This window comes from Onychostoma macrolepis, chromosome 01, assembly GCF_012432095.1.
Source record: "Onychostoma macrolepis isolate SWU-2019 chromosome 01, ASM1243209v1, whole genome shotgun sequence".
Lineage (NCBI taxonomy): Eukaryota > Metazoa > Chordata > Actinopteri > Cypriniformes > Cyprinidae > Onychostoma > Onychostoma macrolepis.
This window is the reverse complement of record NC_081155.1, coordinates 29,734,277-29,751,039: the sequence shown is the minus strand read 5'-3', so window position 1 is coordinate 29,751,039 and position 16,763 is coordinate 29,734,277. Positions and strand designations below refer to the sequence as shown.

At 34.6% G+C, this 16,763-nt stretch overlaps 2 protein-coding genes across 2 annotated transcripts; one reads left to right on the top strand and one right to left on the bottom strand.

The window, feature by feature from the left end:
* The first annotated feature begins 113 nt into the window (after window positions 1-113).
* mtap (methylthioadenosine phosphorylase) lies at window positions 114-11,132 on the top strand. The gene is made up of 8 exons (XM_058774904.1): window positions 114-209; window positions 3,509-3,595; window positions 3,825-3,883; window positions 4,005-4,172; window positions 5,694-5,796; window positions 5,881-6,120; window positions 9,548-9,670; window positions 9,761-11,132. The coding sequence occupies exons 1-8, from the start codon at window positions 186-188 to the stop codon at window positions 9,797-9,799; spliced, it is 843 nt and encodes a 280-aa protein (XP_058630887.1). The 5' UTR covers window positions 114-185; the 3' UTR covers window positions 9,800-11,132.
* Window positions 11,133-11,240: 108 nt separating this feature from the next.
* cdkn2a/b (cyclin-dependent kinase inhibitor 2A/B (p15, inhibits CDK4)) lies at window positions 11,241-15,176 on the bottom strand. The gene is made up of 4 exons (XM_058774914.1): window positions 15,060-15,176; window positions 14,528-14,615; window positions 14,180-14,370; window positions 11,241-11,694 (listed from the first exon to the last, which is right to left on the bottom strand). The coding sequence occupies exons 3-4, from the start codon at window positions 14,312-14,314 to the stop codon at window positions 11,443-11,445; spliced, it is 387 nt and encodes a 128-aa protein (XP_058630897.1). The 5' UTR covers window positions 14,315-14,370; window positions 14,528-14,615; window positions 15,060-15,176; the 3' UTR covers window positions 11,241-11,442.
* Between the last annotated feature and the right edge of the window lie 1,587 nt (window positions 15,177-16,763).

Genomic DNA, 16,763 nt, shown 5'->3' with positions numbered 1-16,763 from the left:
AATTATACTCTTTTATTGATATGTGTTGTCATGATGGTGTTTAGTGGGCTAAATCATGCACCATACCACCATTTTTTATTCGAGACTATTGTTGATCTTGGATCCACTCAGTAGGTGGCGCTAATGCGCACCTTTCTTTTCAGTTTCCTAGTTCCTCTGATATTGTGTTTTACACGTGAAAGAAAATGGCATCGGACAGTCACATAAAGGTAAATCTAATAGTATTGAATCATTATTATCATTATTGATCATGAAACCTATGGGCGTACACATTTATGCAAGAAAATAGGAGATTGAACACAGCAGTGATTTCACATCAGCACGCCACGAACCAAATGTTGCATTAAGTTCTGAAATTAAGATTACATTTATAACAATGTCGCTGTATTGTATTTGGCAGTATACAGCACTTTTCTTTATATCCATTGTCAGCAGCCCGTTTCGCGCTTTATAGAGCATGAACATCTATCACCACATGCTTTACCGCTTCTTCCTGGAGCCGAGCCTAATGCCGCTAGCTAGCTATCTTGGGCGTATGCATGTAGGACTACTGTATGTCAATATTTATGTGGGCGTGAAATAATTTCAACGTAATTGTATAAATACCTGTAACGTTGTTTGGTCGGCACAATCGATATCATTAGACTCTAGACTGTTTTGTATACTCGATGCTCTTCTTCTCTTTGGTAGGAAAGGAGTTTCGGTTGTTACAGTTTTAATATGAAATATAGTCTAAATCGTACAAAACATACGACTACTATCCTACATTTAGGTTTACTGCCACGTTGAAAGCATTAAACCCATTATGAAGTGACTCTCTTAACAGCACCCTGATTGAAACTTAGCCCCAAAACTTCTCAATTAAGCATTAAAAGAATAGTTCACCCCAAAAAGAAAATTCGGCCATTATTTGCTCACCCTCCATTTGTTCCAAACCTGTCTGAGTTTCTTCTATTAAACACAAAAGACAATGTTTCTTAGGCTGATGACACACGGGCCAACTTTTTTGGAGTCATGGGCCCTGTGTCTCAAGTAGTTGCCCGTTGACAGCAACATTAACCAAAGTTGCCCCATGTATCATCAATCTAAGAATGTTATCCAGACAGCTGATGGTAGCTTTTGACTTCCATAGAATTTCCCCCCCATACTTTGAAAGTCAGTGACTACCATCAGCTTTTGGTTACCAACATTCTTCAAAATATATATATATTTTTTCTTTTTCTTTTTTTTTTTTGTGGATCCAAAGAGTACATTTTCTGAAAAGCCAATGTTTAGGCTATTTCTTTCTTTTCACATTCAATATGTAACGCTAGTCAGTAATATTTATCATTGATCCTAAGAGCCACTTTTTAAAATTTTTTCTAGTTTTTATTGTTTGGGAACTATTTAGTATAACTGCAACATTCACAAACATATTTACATATTCAATTAATTAAAATTAGGTAGTTTAATCAACTAAAAATACTTCCATCATTCTCATGTCATTAGATATGCTTGTTTTGACTTCTGGCTGCAATAGGCTGCAACACACCTCAACTTTTACGTTTATAATGCAAAAAGGAATGAACAGCTGAAAACAAAAACTAAGTTGTTGCATGAATAAATTCTAATATATACAACGCCAATTCCAGAGAAGTTGGGACATTTTGTAAAATGCAATAAAATAATTTTCTTGTTCATTCTCTTTGACTTTTATTTAATTGACAAAAGTACAAAGAAAAGATTTCCAAAGCTTTCACTGACCAACGTAAATATGATTTTTTTTTTATTTTGATGACTGCACAACACACTCCAAAAAAGTTGGGACAGAGGCATGTTTAACACTGTGACATCAACGATCCTTTTAATTGTTTAGGAATTGAGGATACTAATTGTTAAAGTTCTGCAACCAAAATTTTTGTCCAATCTCGCTTGATACAGGTCTTCAGAAGCTCAGCAGTCTGTTATTGTTGTTGTCTGATTCTTCTTTTCGTGATGAGCCATACATGTTCAATAGGAGAGAGATCTGCTGGCCAGTCTAGCACATTCATTTCTGTCTACGAAACCACGCTGTTGTAGCACATACAGAATGAGACCTGGCATTGTCTTGATATAGTGACCATGGACTTCCCATGAAAGACATCATCTTGATGGCAGTATATGTCTCTGTACAATCCCAGTGTATGCCTCCATGTCAATGTTACCTTCGCATATATGCCAGTCACCCATGCCGTTTGCTTTGCTGCACCCCCATACCATGACAGACATTTGCTTTTGCTTCAGTCGCTAATGAAAGTCTGGATGCTCCCTTTGGTCTTTTGGACTGAGAACTCGAAATCCATTTTTCCCAGAAACAAGTTGAAATGTGGACTCATCAGTACAGCACACATTTTCACTGTCTTTTTGACGATCTCAGATGAGCTCTGGCCCAGAGAACCTGGCAGCATCACTACATAGAATTGATGTAAAGCTTTCTCCTAGAGTAACAGATGTTCAAGTTGCATTTCCTAATGCAGCAGCAGACTGTGGTAATTGACAGCAGTTTTCTGAAGTACTCCTGAGCCCATGTGGCTATTTGATGCTCCTTTTATACCCAAACATGATACCTTGACCTATTACCAGTTCGCCTGCTTACTGTGAACCATTTCAAAACAGTTTAATGTGGATATTCTATAACCTTTTCACTTTCATTTTGCCTCTGTACCAACTTTTTTGGAATGTGTTGCTGCCATCAAAAACAAAATTTGTTCATATTTACAAATTACATTCATGTTGTTCAGTGAAAACTTCTTTTCTTTGTACTTTTGTAAATTAAATAAAAGTTAAAGAGAATGAACAAATCACAGATTCTTGATTTATTGCATTTTACAAAACGTCCCAACTTCTCTGGAATTGGGGTTGTGTGTGTGTGTGTGTGTATATATATATAAAATAAAATATTGCATCCTCATGTTGTGCAGAACTTGCATTATACACAAAGTAACTCCTCTGGAGGCAAAGAATGAAAAGCAGAATGAAATAAACCTATTTTTCAGCTGCATTCTTGATTCTTCTATTCTGATGGTATTTATCAAACTGTCTAGGAAATCATTCAGGTTAAGTGACCTGGCTGTCCTCAACTTCAGTGCTTAAGACTCTACTGGCTTCTGGAATACTTGATTCTGTTTGTTCAATAATGGCATTTAGCGGTCAGATATCTATGGCAACACTGTAAATCAGAATGTTCATCTGGGTAACTGAAACAGGCGCTGCATGACTCATGTCTCATGCAGTACAGTGCATACAGTATCAGACTTGCTCTCTCTTGTTGCATACAAAAGCAAATGCCACCATCTTGCATCTACATATTGTGAAAATTGCCTCAGAGTATGAATATCATTTAAATATATTTTTTAATGAACCACATCCTATTTGTTTTGTCATCCTAAGATATTTGCGAGTGTTGGAAATGTTTTAATCAAATCAATCAACCAACTGCAGACACCCATCCCACATTCAGATATGTCTATAAAACATCATGTTCTCATAGATAGGGATAATTGGTGGATCTGGGCTTGATGATCCAGATATCCTGGAGGAAAGGACAGAACGGTATGTAGGCACGCCATTTGGAAAGGTGAGTGTCTCTGCGTTGTGTCTAGTGTACTTTCTTGCATGCATAATTATGGGAGAGTACATTTGGAAATGAATATATGTATTTGCTTTAATTAAACTGAGAAGTTGAAATAATTGCTAATCATGGTTTGCTTCTAAATCATGTGTTCCCAATAATATATAACAGTTGTATTGATAGGCAGAGCCAGTAGTGTATTTATTCATACTCATTTCTTCCTCTCTTTTGACAGCCGTCTGATGCTCTAATTTTGGGCAAAATAAAGAATGTCGAATGTGTACTTCTTGCAAGGTAATTACACTGCAGGGTATATATGATACAATATACAATCTGACTCATATTTGAAATATCTGCTGGTTTTATATTTATCAAGGACAGAAGTCTAATCTAGAATTTTTTTCCCCTCTGCAAGGCATGGGAGACAACACACCATAATGCCCACCAATGTCAATTACCAGGCCAATATTTGGGCCTTGAAGGAAGAGGGCTGTACTCATCTGTTAGTCACCACAGCATGCGGTTCCCTCAGAGAGGACATCCAGCCTGGGGACATTGTTTTGATTGATCAGTTTATTGATAGGTTAGTGTTAATTTCTCTATAATCATTTGTCATCACATTTTCAATTTCACACTCACTTAAAAAAAAAAAAACGATTGAAGGAAACAAACAACCCTGTAAACTTAAGGCCCTGGAACCCTTTGAACACAAAACCTTCCAAAATCTTTGTTATACCATCAGCAAGCCTCATAGGAGTTCCTCCATTTATTTTATTCACTTCTTGATCACTAGGGCTATTCGGAGTCGAGGAATCGACACCCCATCACTAACATCTAACATCCAGACACTATATCAAAAACTATATCAATATTATTAAAAAAACAGACATTTTAGATTTTAGATCTTTCTGTTTTTTTTGTTTTTTTGTTTTTTTTTCTTGTTCTTGTTTTCCAAATAGTAATACTCAACATTAATGTTCAGGGAAGACAAATAGCTTACATTGTATTTACTTTTGAGCAATTTGGCCTAAAGACATCTATCGTCTTTATATTCATTGAACCATACAGAGTAAAACAATATCAACAGTTGACCAAACTGCTGCTCTGCAATTTTTGTATCTGAAATGTTGTATCTTTGAACCGTATTGCCCATGACGGCCAAAACCTGATTGTTAAAAAATTACATGGCGGTCATTGGCCAGGTTTGTGTTTTGAACTTGACATGGAATGACTGCAACCATGCATTTTGTGTGGTGTGTGGTGAACGCACTGGCGCCGCTGTCCTGTGGCTGCCGTCGCATCATCCAAGTGGATGCTGCACACTGGTGGTGGTTGAGGAGAGACCCCCCACATGATTGTAAAGCGCTTTGGGTGTATTGCAATACACATTAAAGCGCTATATAAATGCCTCATTCATTCATTCATTCATTTTCAATGTGCATTTTAGTACCTCAGTTCTGGAGCTCCAGGAGCTTTTGCCAGTGAACCCCAGTGAAATCCAAATTCACCTTGAGACTGAAAAACCACAGTATGCTCAACCTAAATTTAAAGTTACTTGGGCAGCCACCGAAACCAGCTGTGTGCGACAGGCTTCCTGTCTTAACAAAACTGCTTAAATTGTAGCCAGGAGTGATTTTTTTTTTTCCTTTAAGCATCTCTTATCTCCATTTAATATTAATTTTGCTAGAGAGAAATGTTTCTTGAGGAACTTAAAGTTTAGCTGAATGTCACAAAACTTTGAGAGAGAACAAACAGTACAAATTTTTAAGAAGGTCGTACACCAGATACGACACAAACTGGCATAAAATTCGAGCACATTCTTTTCACACGAGTACATACAGTAATGGTGCTACCACTCAGCATCTGTCAGCAGTGCTAAGATAGGACTTTAGAGGCTGCTCGAAATCCTGCCTTTGGTGTTGGACTGCCCCCCATACATCACACTTCAAACTCGTTGACAACACTTATTCATTGTTGAAGTGAACATTTGCCTGTATGATGATTTGAACCACCTTGAATTTGAGGACTCAGTTTGCTTCATATTCTTATTTCATTTTAATCTTAATTTCCACGCAAAAATGTCACATACCACCCTGAATTCAAGGACAACAAAACGTGTCCAGACATTCTATGATGGGCAGTCCACCAGCCCCCCAGGTGTGTGCCACATCCCTATGGCTGAACCTTTCTGCAACAGGACTAGAGAGGTCAGTGACATTTCTCTGTTCTCTGTCTTTCTCATTGTTCCTCTTACCATATTCTCATTCATTTTTTCTTGCCTCCTCTCGTAGGTGCTCGTGGAGGTTGCCCAGGGACTCGGTGTGAAGTGTCACACCCGAGGGACAATGGTGACCATAGAGGGTCCTCGTTTCTCCTCTCGGGCAGAGAGCCTCATGTTCAGACAATGGGGTGCTGATGTCATCAACATGACCACAGTACCGGAGGTGGTTCTTGCCAAGGAGGCCGGGCTGTGTTATGCTAGTATTGCAATGGCAACTGATTATGACTGCTGGAAAGAGCACGAAGAGGCGGTGAGCAGATAGAAACTTCTATGTGTTTGTACAGTATGTGTGTGTACTTATCCATATTTTATGAACTATTCTGTTTTGGCAGAAGTGAGATAAATATGACAGAACCTCTTTTTCAGGACATAAAAGGACATTCCCATTTGTAAAAAAAAAATATATATATATATATATATATATATATATAAAGGGGTTGAACAAAAGAATGTGAACACCTGGGAAATATTTCTTAATGTTTTACCACCATTTGCCTTTAATATAACTTCCAGCCTCCTTACAATAGATTACACAACTTTTGAATAGTCTTCAGTCGAATGTCATCTATCAAAACATCTGCCAGCTGCTTTAAAGATGTTGAAGGAGGGAATCTGCTTCTCACTCTTCTCTCCAAAACTGCCAGTAGTTTAATAATGATTTGTCTGGCCAGGGCAGATGTTGAAATTCATTCTGGTGCTCCCTCCAACTGTCCAGGTTTTATGATCATGACATCATATTTTTTAGCATTGGTGTCTGTGATAAAATTTTTAGCAGTTGCAGCTCTTTCATGATGCTGGATTTTTTTCATGGATGCTCTCTGTTGTCGGTTTTTGTGGAAACAGGGTCTTCAAGGTGCAGATTGAGGTTTGCTGTCACTTCGTTTTTCTTAGTGTTTGACGGCCCCTTTCATTCATCTTGGGTATTTTGCTCAATTTCTTGTAATGCTTTGTGTATGCATTCATAATCATAAAGGCTGTTGATCTTAAAACGCCAAACAATGGGGCTGTTAAGGTTACAGATGCTCCTGCTGAAAAGACTTCCATGATTTTTACTTTTTGGAAGTCTGAGAAGTTACCGATTTTACACATGGCTTGTACTAAACACTATTGAATACTACTACAGTGATATACAAATAAAGATAATCACATTTGTTTTTTCACAGTAGTGTGTATAATGATAATTTTGTCAAACCCTTGTTTTTTTATATTTTGTATTTATTATATTTCAAGTGTTTTTTTTTTTGTGTGTTTTTTTTTTTTTTTTTAAATACAGTTTTCTGTCAGGGTAGGGGTTTGGGTTAAGTTATAGTATTTATAATTAGATAACCCTAGATTATTACCTTACAGATAACCTTACATTAGCCTTACTTTTTCTTTGGTGTGTGTTTGTGTATGTCTGTATGTCTTTTTTTATGTCAGTTGAGTTCATGCCAGTAGTCTTTCTAAGCTGTGCACATGCACAGCTGCACACTTTTGATGTTACTCCCACACAGACCAAAAAAACTTTAGTGCAGGAGACAGACTCATAAATGTGTGCGTGAAAAAAGCATAAGATTTCCTCAATCAGAGCTAAGTGAATGGACAGTGTTTCAACTGGAGTCAATTTTTTTTTTTCAGCATGGAACTGAAACTGTTCCAAAATACACAGATTCACAAGGATTGCATGCTAGAACAGTATAGAGGTTTTAAATGCATTCCCAGGTCAAATGTTACCAAGCCCACAGAGGCCATGCATCAATACTTTTTTCCATCTCGTTTTATCTCAGAATCATAATTAAAGTTGTTTTGATGAATGGAAAATTAGTATTTTAGGAAAGAGAGAAAAGTAACTAATTCATGTCTAATATTAAACTCTTATGTTAAAAAATATATTCTTGCCGCATTTAACCTAAATATAGTGTTTTTATAGCGTGTAATTGATTTATTTTTACTATGTAAAATATAACTTTAAAAATAAATGGCATGTTTAATGAACTCAGATGTTTTTAAAGCTACTCTAAGTAACTTTTGGCCTTCTAGTAGATAAAAAAAACAAAAAAAAAACAATACTGTATGCATCTTGCGAAATACCATTGCTTTGGTTGTACTTTTGCTCTGCTTCTCTGTACTGATAAATATAGTTTGAGGCACCAGGGATAGAGGGCATTTTATCAGAGCAGATGGGCAAAGAATCATTTTTTTTGTTTGTCTTTACAACCAGTGATTCCCTGGAGGTTTGCGCTTTTGAATTATGCATGGTCAATTTTCCTGGTTCATTGTGATGACAAATTTTCAGTTTCACACTATCCACAGCTGAACCTTTTTTTTTAGTTAATGTTTTGACGTGACATGCATGGGCAAATGATGTATGCAATTTCGCACGAAATCCATTGCATTAGGCTTACCTGACTGATACCCTTTCAAGAAAAGATAATGATTTTCATTAGACAAAAACAAGATTTTTTTTTTTTTTTTGTAGTAATTCAAAGGCAAATACTCATTTTGGCAGCAGAATTAATTAATATCTACAACCTTGGGGCCATATAAGCCCAGCTATTCCTTTGGTCCTTATATTTGTGGCAAATACTCACTTCAAAAATGTAGTTTTTGAGATTTTTTCCACCCCCCCATAAATGGAAGCATTTGTCTCTTGGTTACACATGCCACATAAAAGCCCTTTGTTATTTAGTGAAGTGTTTTTTTTTCCCCCCCCACTCATTTCATATTCATTCTAACTAGACTGTATGTGTTTTGACATTAAAACTGTACATAATGTTTTGATGCCATTTCAAAGAAAGGACATAAGAAAAAAGCGGAAGTGTTCAAAGTTGTTTATATCTTCTTAGTTACGAATGATTTTTTATAGGATATTCATTTTTAAGTCAATAAACTCTCTGCAGATTATTGTTTCCGATAGCCGGACGACCGGTTAGGCTGGTACTTTGCTGCAATGTTTACTTCCCCTCACTGTTCAGAGTCCTCCTTCCGAGTTCCTGCTGCTGACCTCTAGTTTTCACTCCCCACTTCACCACATCCTTCCGTCCCTGTCCTGTATTCTCGTTCTCTCTCTGACTCATGCTCAGACAATCACACATATTTTGCTGCCAACCAATTAGTCAGTTCCTCTAAAGGAAAACATCGGTGATAAAAAAAAAAACTAGTCCGTAGTTCAGTTTTCTTTCTCGATCACGCAGATTTGTCTTGTTGCTGTCTTGATTCAGTAGGTTAACTGTAGATCCTGACATTATCCTCCATAAATGTGAAAGCACAATGTATCTGTAGACAGCTAAATGGCTGACAAAGTCTGGTATTAATTAGAGACAATAGTCCATCTGTTGCTTGAGCATAAATGTCTTCCATTTTCAGTTTTAACTTGTGACAGGTTATTCATGACTCATGGCAACCTTATCTGTGTTATCTGAGTGGCTACAGGCAAATGTGAGACTCGGAGATTTAAAAAGCAGAGACTTAAAAAGCATCTGAGGATGTTGTTTGTTTTTAGAGGTAAAGTTTAATTTTAAGAATAAATGTGATCATTTTAAGTTCAAACTGCATTTCTGCTTTTACTGCCCAGTCATATATTAATGGTTGATCTCTTGCTTGCTGGTCCATTAATTGTAATCTGCCTTTTTTTTCTCATGGATTTTTTTTTATAAACCTGCATATACCAAACTTAGCTACTTTGTTTTTAATTCTAGGTGTGTGTGGACAATGTTCTGAAAACCATGAAAGAGAATGCAAATAAAGCGAGCAGCATCCTGCTCACAGCAATCCCACAGATCTGTCAGATGGACTGGGAGAGCACAATAAATGCACAAAAAGTGAGTTTAAAGCGCTTTAAATTATGTAAATTACTGATTTTTTTCTAAATATGACATCTATTCTGCGTTTTCCTTTCTGTCGTTGCTCAGCTGATGTCACAGTCATCAGTAATGTTGCCCAAACATTAAAGTATCCGGCCATTGAGGAGCCAGCCAAGATGTGGTGTCCACAGCTGCAATCATGTATCTGTAAACAAGTGACATTTCTACTATTATTAACCTAAATAAAAAAGAAAAATGGCTGTTATTTTTCTCTTCAAAATTGTGTTTGTTTAAAATGTAATGCATGGTATCATTGCCAGAGGACAGGATCTATTGATTATCACATTGTTTTCCAGTGCCTTTTAATGGTAGCAGTATAGTGTTGTTACACCTTGAAGTACCTTGGATAAATCAAAATACAAGTATAAATATTTTGGTTGGATATAAAACTAAATACATGTATTTCAGAACCACAAATAAATATATGCTGTTTTTCCCTATTAAAATTGTGTGGGATATTATTCATTGTGCCACATTTCAGTGCAATGATGAAACGCCTCCATTTCGAGTCAGCAGCACATTGCTTTTACAGAGTTTTGTGAAGAACAGATGCATATTTGTAACAAAAATTGGTAAACTTTGGTTGTCAGAAATAAATACTGTTTTCTCTTCAGTGTTTTTGCCTCGAGGAATCGTAACAGATCTCCGTGTATCCTGTTTCTGTTATAATATTCCTGCTTCCAAAATGGAGGACGTCTAACTTGGATTTCTGATCTAATTATTTTCTGTTCCTTTCATGTGATTCGATCAGCCAACCTGTCCCCTTGTTGTATTCGGTCTAATACGTAGCAATCTCTTCAGAGATAAACCCTCAAGTAGGCTAATAGGTTCTCTTCAAATAACCATTTGTCTTTTGCACTTTGGTAAATGTAACTGTCTCTAGGCTAGAACAAGCTTAAAATAATTTTACATGTTGTTTTCTTTCTTTTAGCTGTCTTTCATAGGTTTCACAGGTTATTTGCAATATTCAGGAGGTAAACTGTGTAAATAAAAAAAAAAAAAATAAACTACGTTCCGCACAATATCAGTATTTCTTTGCACTCAAAGCTGGCGAGGCGATGATAGGCTAAAGAACCCAAATTATGCGTTATAAAGAAAAATAAAAATCACGGTGGCATATAGAGAGTTGCATTTTGCCTGTGTAGCCTATCATAAAACATCATAAACTTATCGAAAATGTCTTTTCTCAGAGAACTGAGAAATATAAGCCATATATTAATAGGTTATTTGGTTTGAGCGCATACCCAAATAAACGGATGACTTCGTTATCTTTCCTCGATTTAACTCCATTTAGCCCTATAATTCACCATGCTAAGTAAAGAACAAATATTATAGATATGTAAAAAAAAATAATTTGATATATTAGCCGTAATGCTGCGTCCAGATACTTTTACTAGGGTGATATTATCATTAATGTTTCAGACTTCGTTTTTTCTCTCTCTCTCTCTCTGTAGTTTTTGACAGTGATGCCGCATGAAGGCCTATTAAAAATAAACAACTGTGAACCATAAATTATCATAGGAATAAAAATACTTAAAATGTTTTTAATACTCCAAACAGCATAAAAATCCACAAACAGTAGGCTATTGTAAGTTGTTATTATTAGCCTACAAATATATCCTAAACAATTAAAGTGCATAACTGCTGCGCTCATTATTTTTTTAAACCTGTCATATTATGTGATAGGCTATGTATAGTTACAAAAAAACCAAAAAAAAAACCTTTAGCGTTTAAATACGACTCAGAAATTCAGCCACGTCCATATGGCCAGTCTGCCGTGCCACATCCACAGGTCGTAAATTGCTGTGATCTGTTGCATTGGGATCGGCGTTAAAGCGAATTAAAAGCCGCACGGTGTCCATGAATCCGGTTCTAGCAGCATCGTGTAAAGGACTGCTTCCTGTCCCGGGATCAGGCACATTAGGATCCGCTCCATACTCCAGCAGCAGGTGAGCCAACGGTGTGTTACCCATCATCATCACCTGCGGGGGGGGGGGGGACAAACAAAAAACACGTGCAGTGTTGTCAACAATGTTTTTAGTATAAAGAATTTGTTCATTTCTATTTAAAAATAAATAAATAGCCTAAATAAAAAACATGCTGAGTGCAATTCCTACTTTAAATGTCATTATTTTGAATCACTGAGAAGGATTTTCTTTCGTTTGCTAAGAACAATGTAGCTAGTGCACAGTGCAGGCTAATAACAGTTCAACTACATTAATTTAACTGCTCATATTGTAACATTTGTTTTTGTTAGGCCTATTACTTAATATATTTTTTTAGATAAGCGTGTATCATATGAGTAGCTACACTGATAAAAATGATTTTGTGGTGAAGTAAATACTACAGAAAAACAAATGCAATTTCTACATTAAATAATTTAGTTCAGGCAAGAATTTAAATAAAAGAGTAAATTCAATATTAGTACTCAATTTAAGCTTGTAGAATTTAAAGTTTGAACTTATAAGTATATTTTACTTGGAATTGTTTGTTATTTTTACAGTAAATATCAACATCATGATCCCATTGTTCCCATGCACTTGGGCATGAATAATTAATAAGGTCATTTTTTTGTTGTTGTTGTTTATGAGATGTATTTACACTGTTTTATGATTGCTTTTGTTGTTAGGTGAAGTAACATGCTGTTTTGTGACATCTGGAGTTCATTATTTACTCAAAATGACCCATTCATACTCAAACACCATTTACTGATTGTCACCGTCATTGTGTATCATGTGCCAAGTATTGAGGTCTCTGTGTTCATTCACCTTAAAATGAATAACCAGCAGTCTACTTGCTTACATACGTGCTACCACATGCTTTATAGGCTTTTCTTTTTCTTTTCTTTTTTCCAGTGCTATGTTGTTTGAGTAAAGTTTACAAACCGTGACTGAGTGAAATGTACTTGAGTATTGTAGGGTAAACTTAAAATAATTAAGTAGAAATTACTCATCAAACTCTACCTGGCCACATTAAATTTACTTATTTCCTTTACTAATTTTAGATAACTTAGTTAAGTAGATTTGACTTAATTCCTTATTTAAATTTGACTTTAAAAATATTCGTGCAAAAACTTGCAAAGTAAATTTAACTTCTTATTTTTTTTCAGTGTATGTCCACTTTGTGATAGGCCTAATCAGGCCTATTTCGTTAAAATTAAAAAGATTTAAATGTTTCATTTAGCCTATCTTGCCAATTAGCCCGAAAATTGTCTAATCAATCAGTCACAGTTCCTAAATTTTTGCTGTCTTTGTTCGTTTTAAGTTTGCTAAACTATTACATCGTCTCTGCAGGCACTTTATTTTACTTCTCCATTTTGTAAATCCTGCGCAGAATGGGGAGCATCGCAACTGTTGTAACACCATCATTAGAACACACTAGAAATTAGCTTCGAGGTGAAATTGCTTTCAAACATGACCACCACCCTCTTGAAGTGAACGCAGGACAAAGAGTTTGAGTTTTATGCTAATCTGGTTCATAATATTTGCTACCTCACTGAGACAGTGTGGTGAATGTTGATGTGGGATAATTTTTAATAATAATACAATAAATTCATGCCAAAATATTAAACGGTTGTTTTCTATTATTTACAACCGTTCTGATAGTACAGAACTCTTGACATTCATTTACACAGTTTAGGAATAGGATAAACAGTAATAGAGATTTATGAAATAGCCTACTAAAATGCGACGATGAAACACTCCACAGTCTATGAAACTAGGACCTACTTTTAAAGTAGCCTACAATTAATAGAATGGGATTCATTTCTTATTTTAAAGTAGCTACATGATTTTTATCTTTGTGTGTGTGTGTGTGTGTGTGTGTGTGTGTGTGTGAGAGAGAATGTGCTGTCCTTTGGTTAAAACATCACAACTATAACTATATTACATTTAAGACAAATAAAACAAAGATATAGCCTACTTTTTTTTCTACGAGGTTAAACGTATCAGGCCATTTACTAGTGTTTATTTATTTATTTTTTGTAAAACAAGAGAAATGTTTTAGCCTTAAATATACCTCCATATAACTACACCTATATGATAAATACTTTACTGAAATATTAATAATGTTCTAATACATTATGGAAATTAATAATAGACTATTAAACAGATTTTTTTCATAGTTATTAGAATTGCATTATAGTCTAAATATGCCGAAAATGTTTCCAATTAGTCTAAAGACAACGTAAATATTACATCAAAGTAAATAAAAAATAAAAATATATCTATAAATAGAAATTAGGCTAAATCCCATTAAACCGAGTGTAAGAAAGAATTAAACAAAATTCTAAAGTTATAGGTATATTACCATAATATAAAATAACTTGAACTTTCGTACAATAGCCTGTTTCCTTTAAGAGCCTTTGGATTTTTATATTTAATATTTGTATAATATTTGCATCTCCCGTCCGGCTTATGTTTGCATTTTTACTTGTTTGTTTATTGTTAAGAGGTGTCTCAAACCTACCTGTATAGGTGTTCTTCCGAATTTGTTAACGCCGTTGACATTCACTCCGTTAGATAGTAAAAACTGAACATGGTAAGTGTTTCCAGTCGCGGCTGCTTTGGTCAGTTCATCCTCGGCATGCATCATTTTCATCATCCACTGAAGGATTTCGCTTTGACAGGTAGAAGCAATAAGGAATCATCTACTGGATACTGCGAAAATAATCAGAGTTCACACTGCATTTTAAATTTCTCTGTCTCCAGACGAAAAAGGATCCTCTGAGCTGGGTAAATACGTTAAATCGACTTCTTTATGAGGCTGCTGTGTCTTATAATTATTATACGTAGGGAGATATCTGTTCGGACTTGCCTCTGTTATGAACGTCACGGCAAACCGTGCTGCAGTAGTGTATGCACTGCGCATGCGCACTCAAACAGCTGATCCAGGAAGACTTGAGCTACAATGACACAGTAAGGAGAGAGTCTGTCAGTGTTTTAAAAACTGGTAATAAAGATATTAAAATCTCAGTCGCGAGAACGAGCTTTCTTTGTCGGCGTCCACAATCGGAATTATAGGCTACACAGATGCAGTTGGTGCCATTTTGGATAAGCTCTTTGGGAAGAATGGTTATCTTAACCAGGGGAAAAAAATCATTATTTTTCAGAGTATGTACCTATCTTTATTTTATTATGACTCGCTCAGCATTATGACTCGCTCCCACATAACTGAACTAGATTTAAAAATGAGTTGTTCTGTAGCCTACATAGTAGGCTATTGATTACATTGCTATTTCAATATAGTATTTCTTCTTTTAGTCATTATTAAGTCCGTCCGGTATAGGACACCTACTTTGAGCAACATCACTCATAATAAAACATAAAATTAGGTTACATTTACATACACAGGCTACTTTTTATCTCAAGTTTTTTTTTTTTCTCAGGTATTTGAGCTGCACATCTATTACATCTGAACGGTATAAAGCAGTGGTTCCCAACCACGTTCCTGGAGGCCCCCCAACACTGCACATTTTGCATCTCTCCTTTGTCTAACGCACCCATTTCAGGTCTCGGAGTCTCTACTAATGAGCTAATGATCTGAATCAGGTTTGTTTGATTAAGGAGACGAGGAAAACATGCAGTGTTGGGGGGCCTCCAGGAACGTGGTTGGGAACCACTGGTATAAAGGACGGGGAATTCCAGGGATGTACTGCTTCTATTCTGACCATTATTTTGTCCTGCTTTTAGTTTTACTGCTATTTCCCCCAGATTGCAGTAAAAACAAGGCCTTAAAACGTCAAGGCTTTTTATTTATTTTTTACATTGTTGTGCTTCGTTTGGTTGTATGCTGTTCTTTTATGTCAGTGAGAGTAGTAAAACCAGTACAAAATTTATTACAAACTGAAATAGGCCTACATGATCACTTACTACACCATAGAGGGGACACAATCCAATGTGATCATGTGGTTCCTACCTAAAATAGAAGCTTTACATAGCTGCAGATGTTTAAAATCATAGGGAAGATGCCTTAAGAACGATGTGCATTTACTTTTTAATTGTAAGTTCTATATAAGTTTATCATGCACAGGATGATGATCCATTAGCCAATGTGTCATTGAGAGAAATATTTGTTAATTTAATTGTCATAGTACAAAATGTGAAATTAAAGGGGTGCACTAAACTTTTACAGAATGTATAAATGACTTTTAATATCTTTTACTTTTGTGTAGCCTACTGACAATTTAGTAACTTTAGTAAATTTATTCTATTATTTATTCGACTTGTGCATGCATTATGCAGATATGTTTAACTTCACTTTTAGTGAAGATATGTCATAATATCAACAATGTGAATTCAGTTTGAACTTCACTCAATTTTTGTAATTTATGAAACCTTTATTTTATTTACATTACAATAAAATAAAATAAAATAAAATAAAACAAAACAAAACAAAACAAAACAAAACAAAACAAAACAACACTACATTACATTACATTAAAATAAAATAAAATAAAATAAAATAAAATAAAACAAAATAAAATTACATTAAAATAAAAATAAATAAAATAAAATAAAATAAAACAAAAAAATAAAAATAAAATAACATTACATTACATTACATATATTACATTATATTATATAAAATAAAATAAAATAAAATAAAACAAAACAAAACAAAACAACATTACATTACATTACATTACAATAAAACAAAACAAAACAAAACAAAACAAAACAAAACAACACTACACTACACTACACTACACTACATTACATTACATTAAAATAAAATAAAATAAAATAAAATAAAATTAAATTAAATTAAATTAAATTAAATTAAATTAAATAAAATTAAATTAAATTAAATTAAATTAAATTAAATTAAACAAAACAAAACAACACCACATTACATTACATTACATTACATTACATTAAAATAAAATAAAATAAAATAAAATAAAACAAAATAAAATTACATTAAAATAATAAAATAAAATAAAATAAAATAAAACAAAAAAATAAAAAAATAAAAATAAAAATAACATTACATTACATAAAATAAAATAAAATAAAATAAAATAAAATAAAATAACATAACATAACATAAC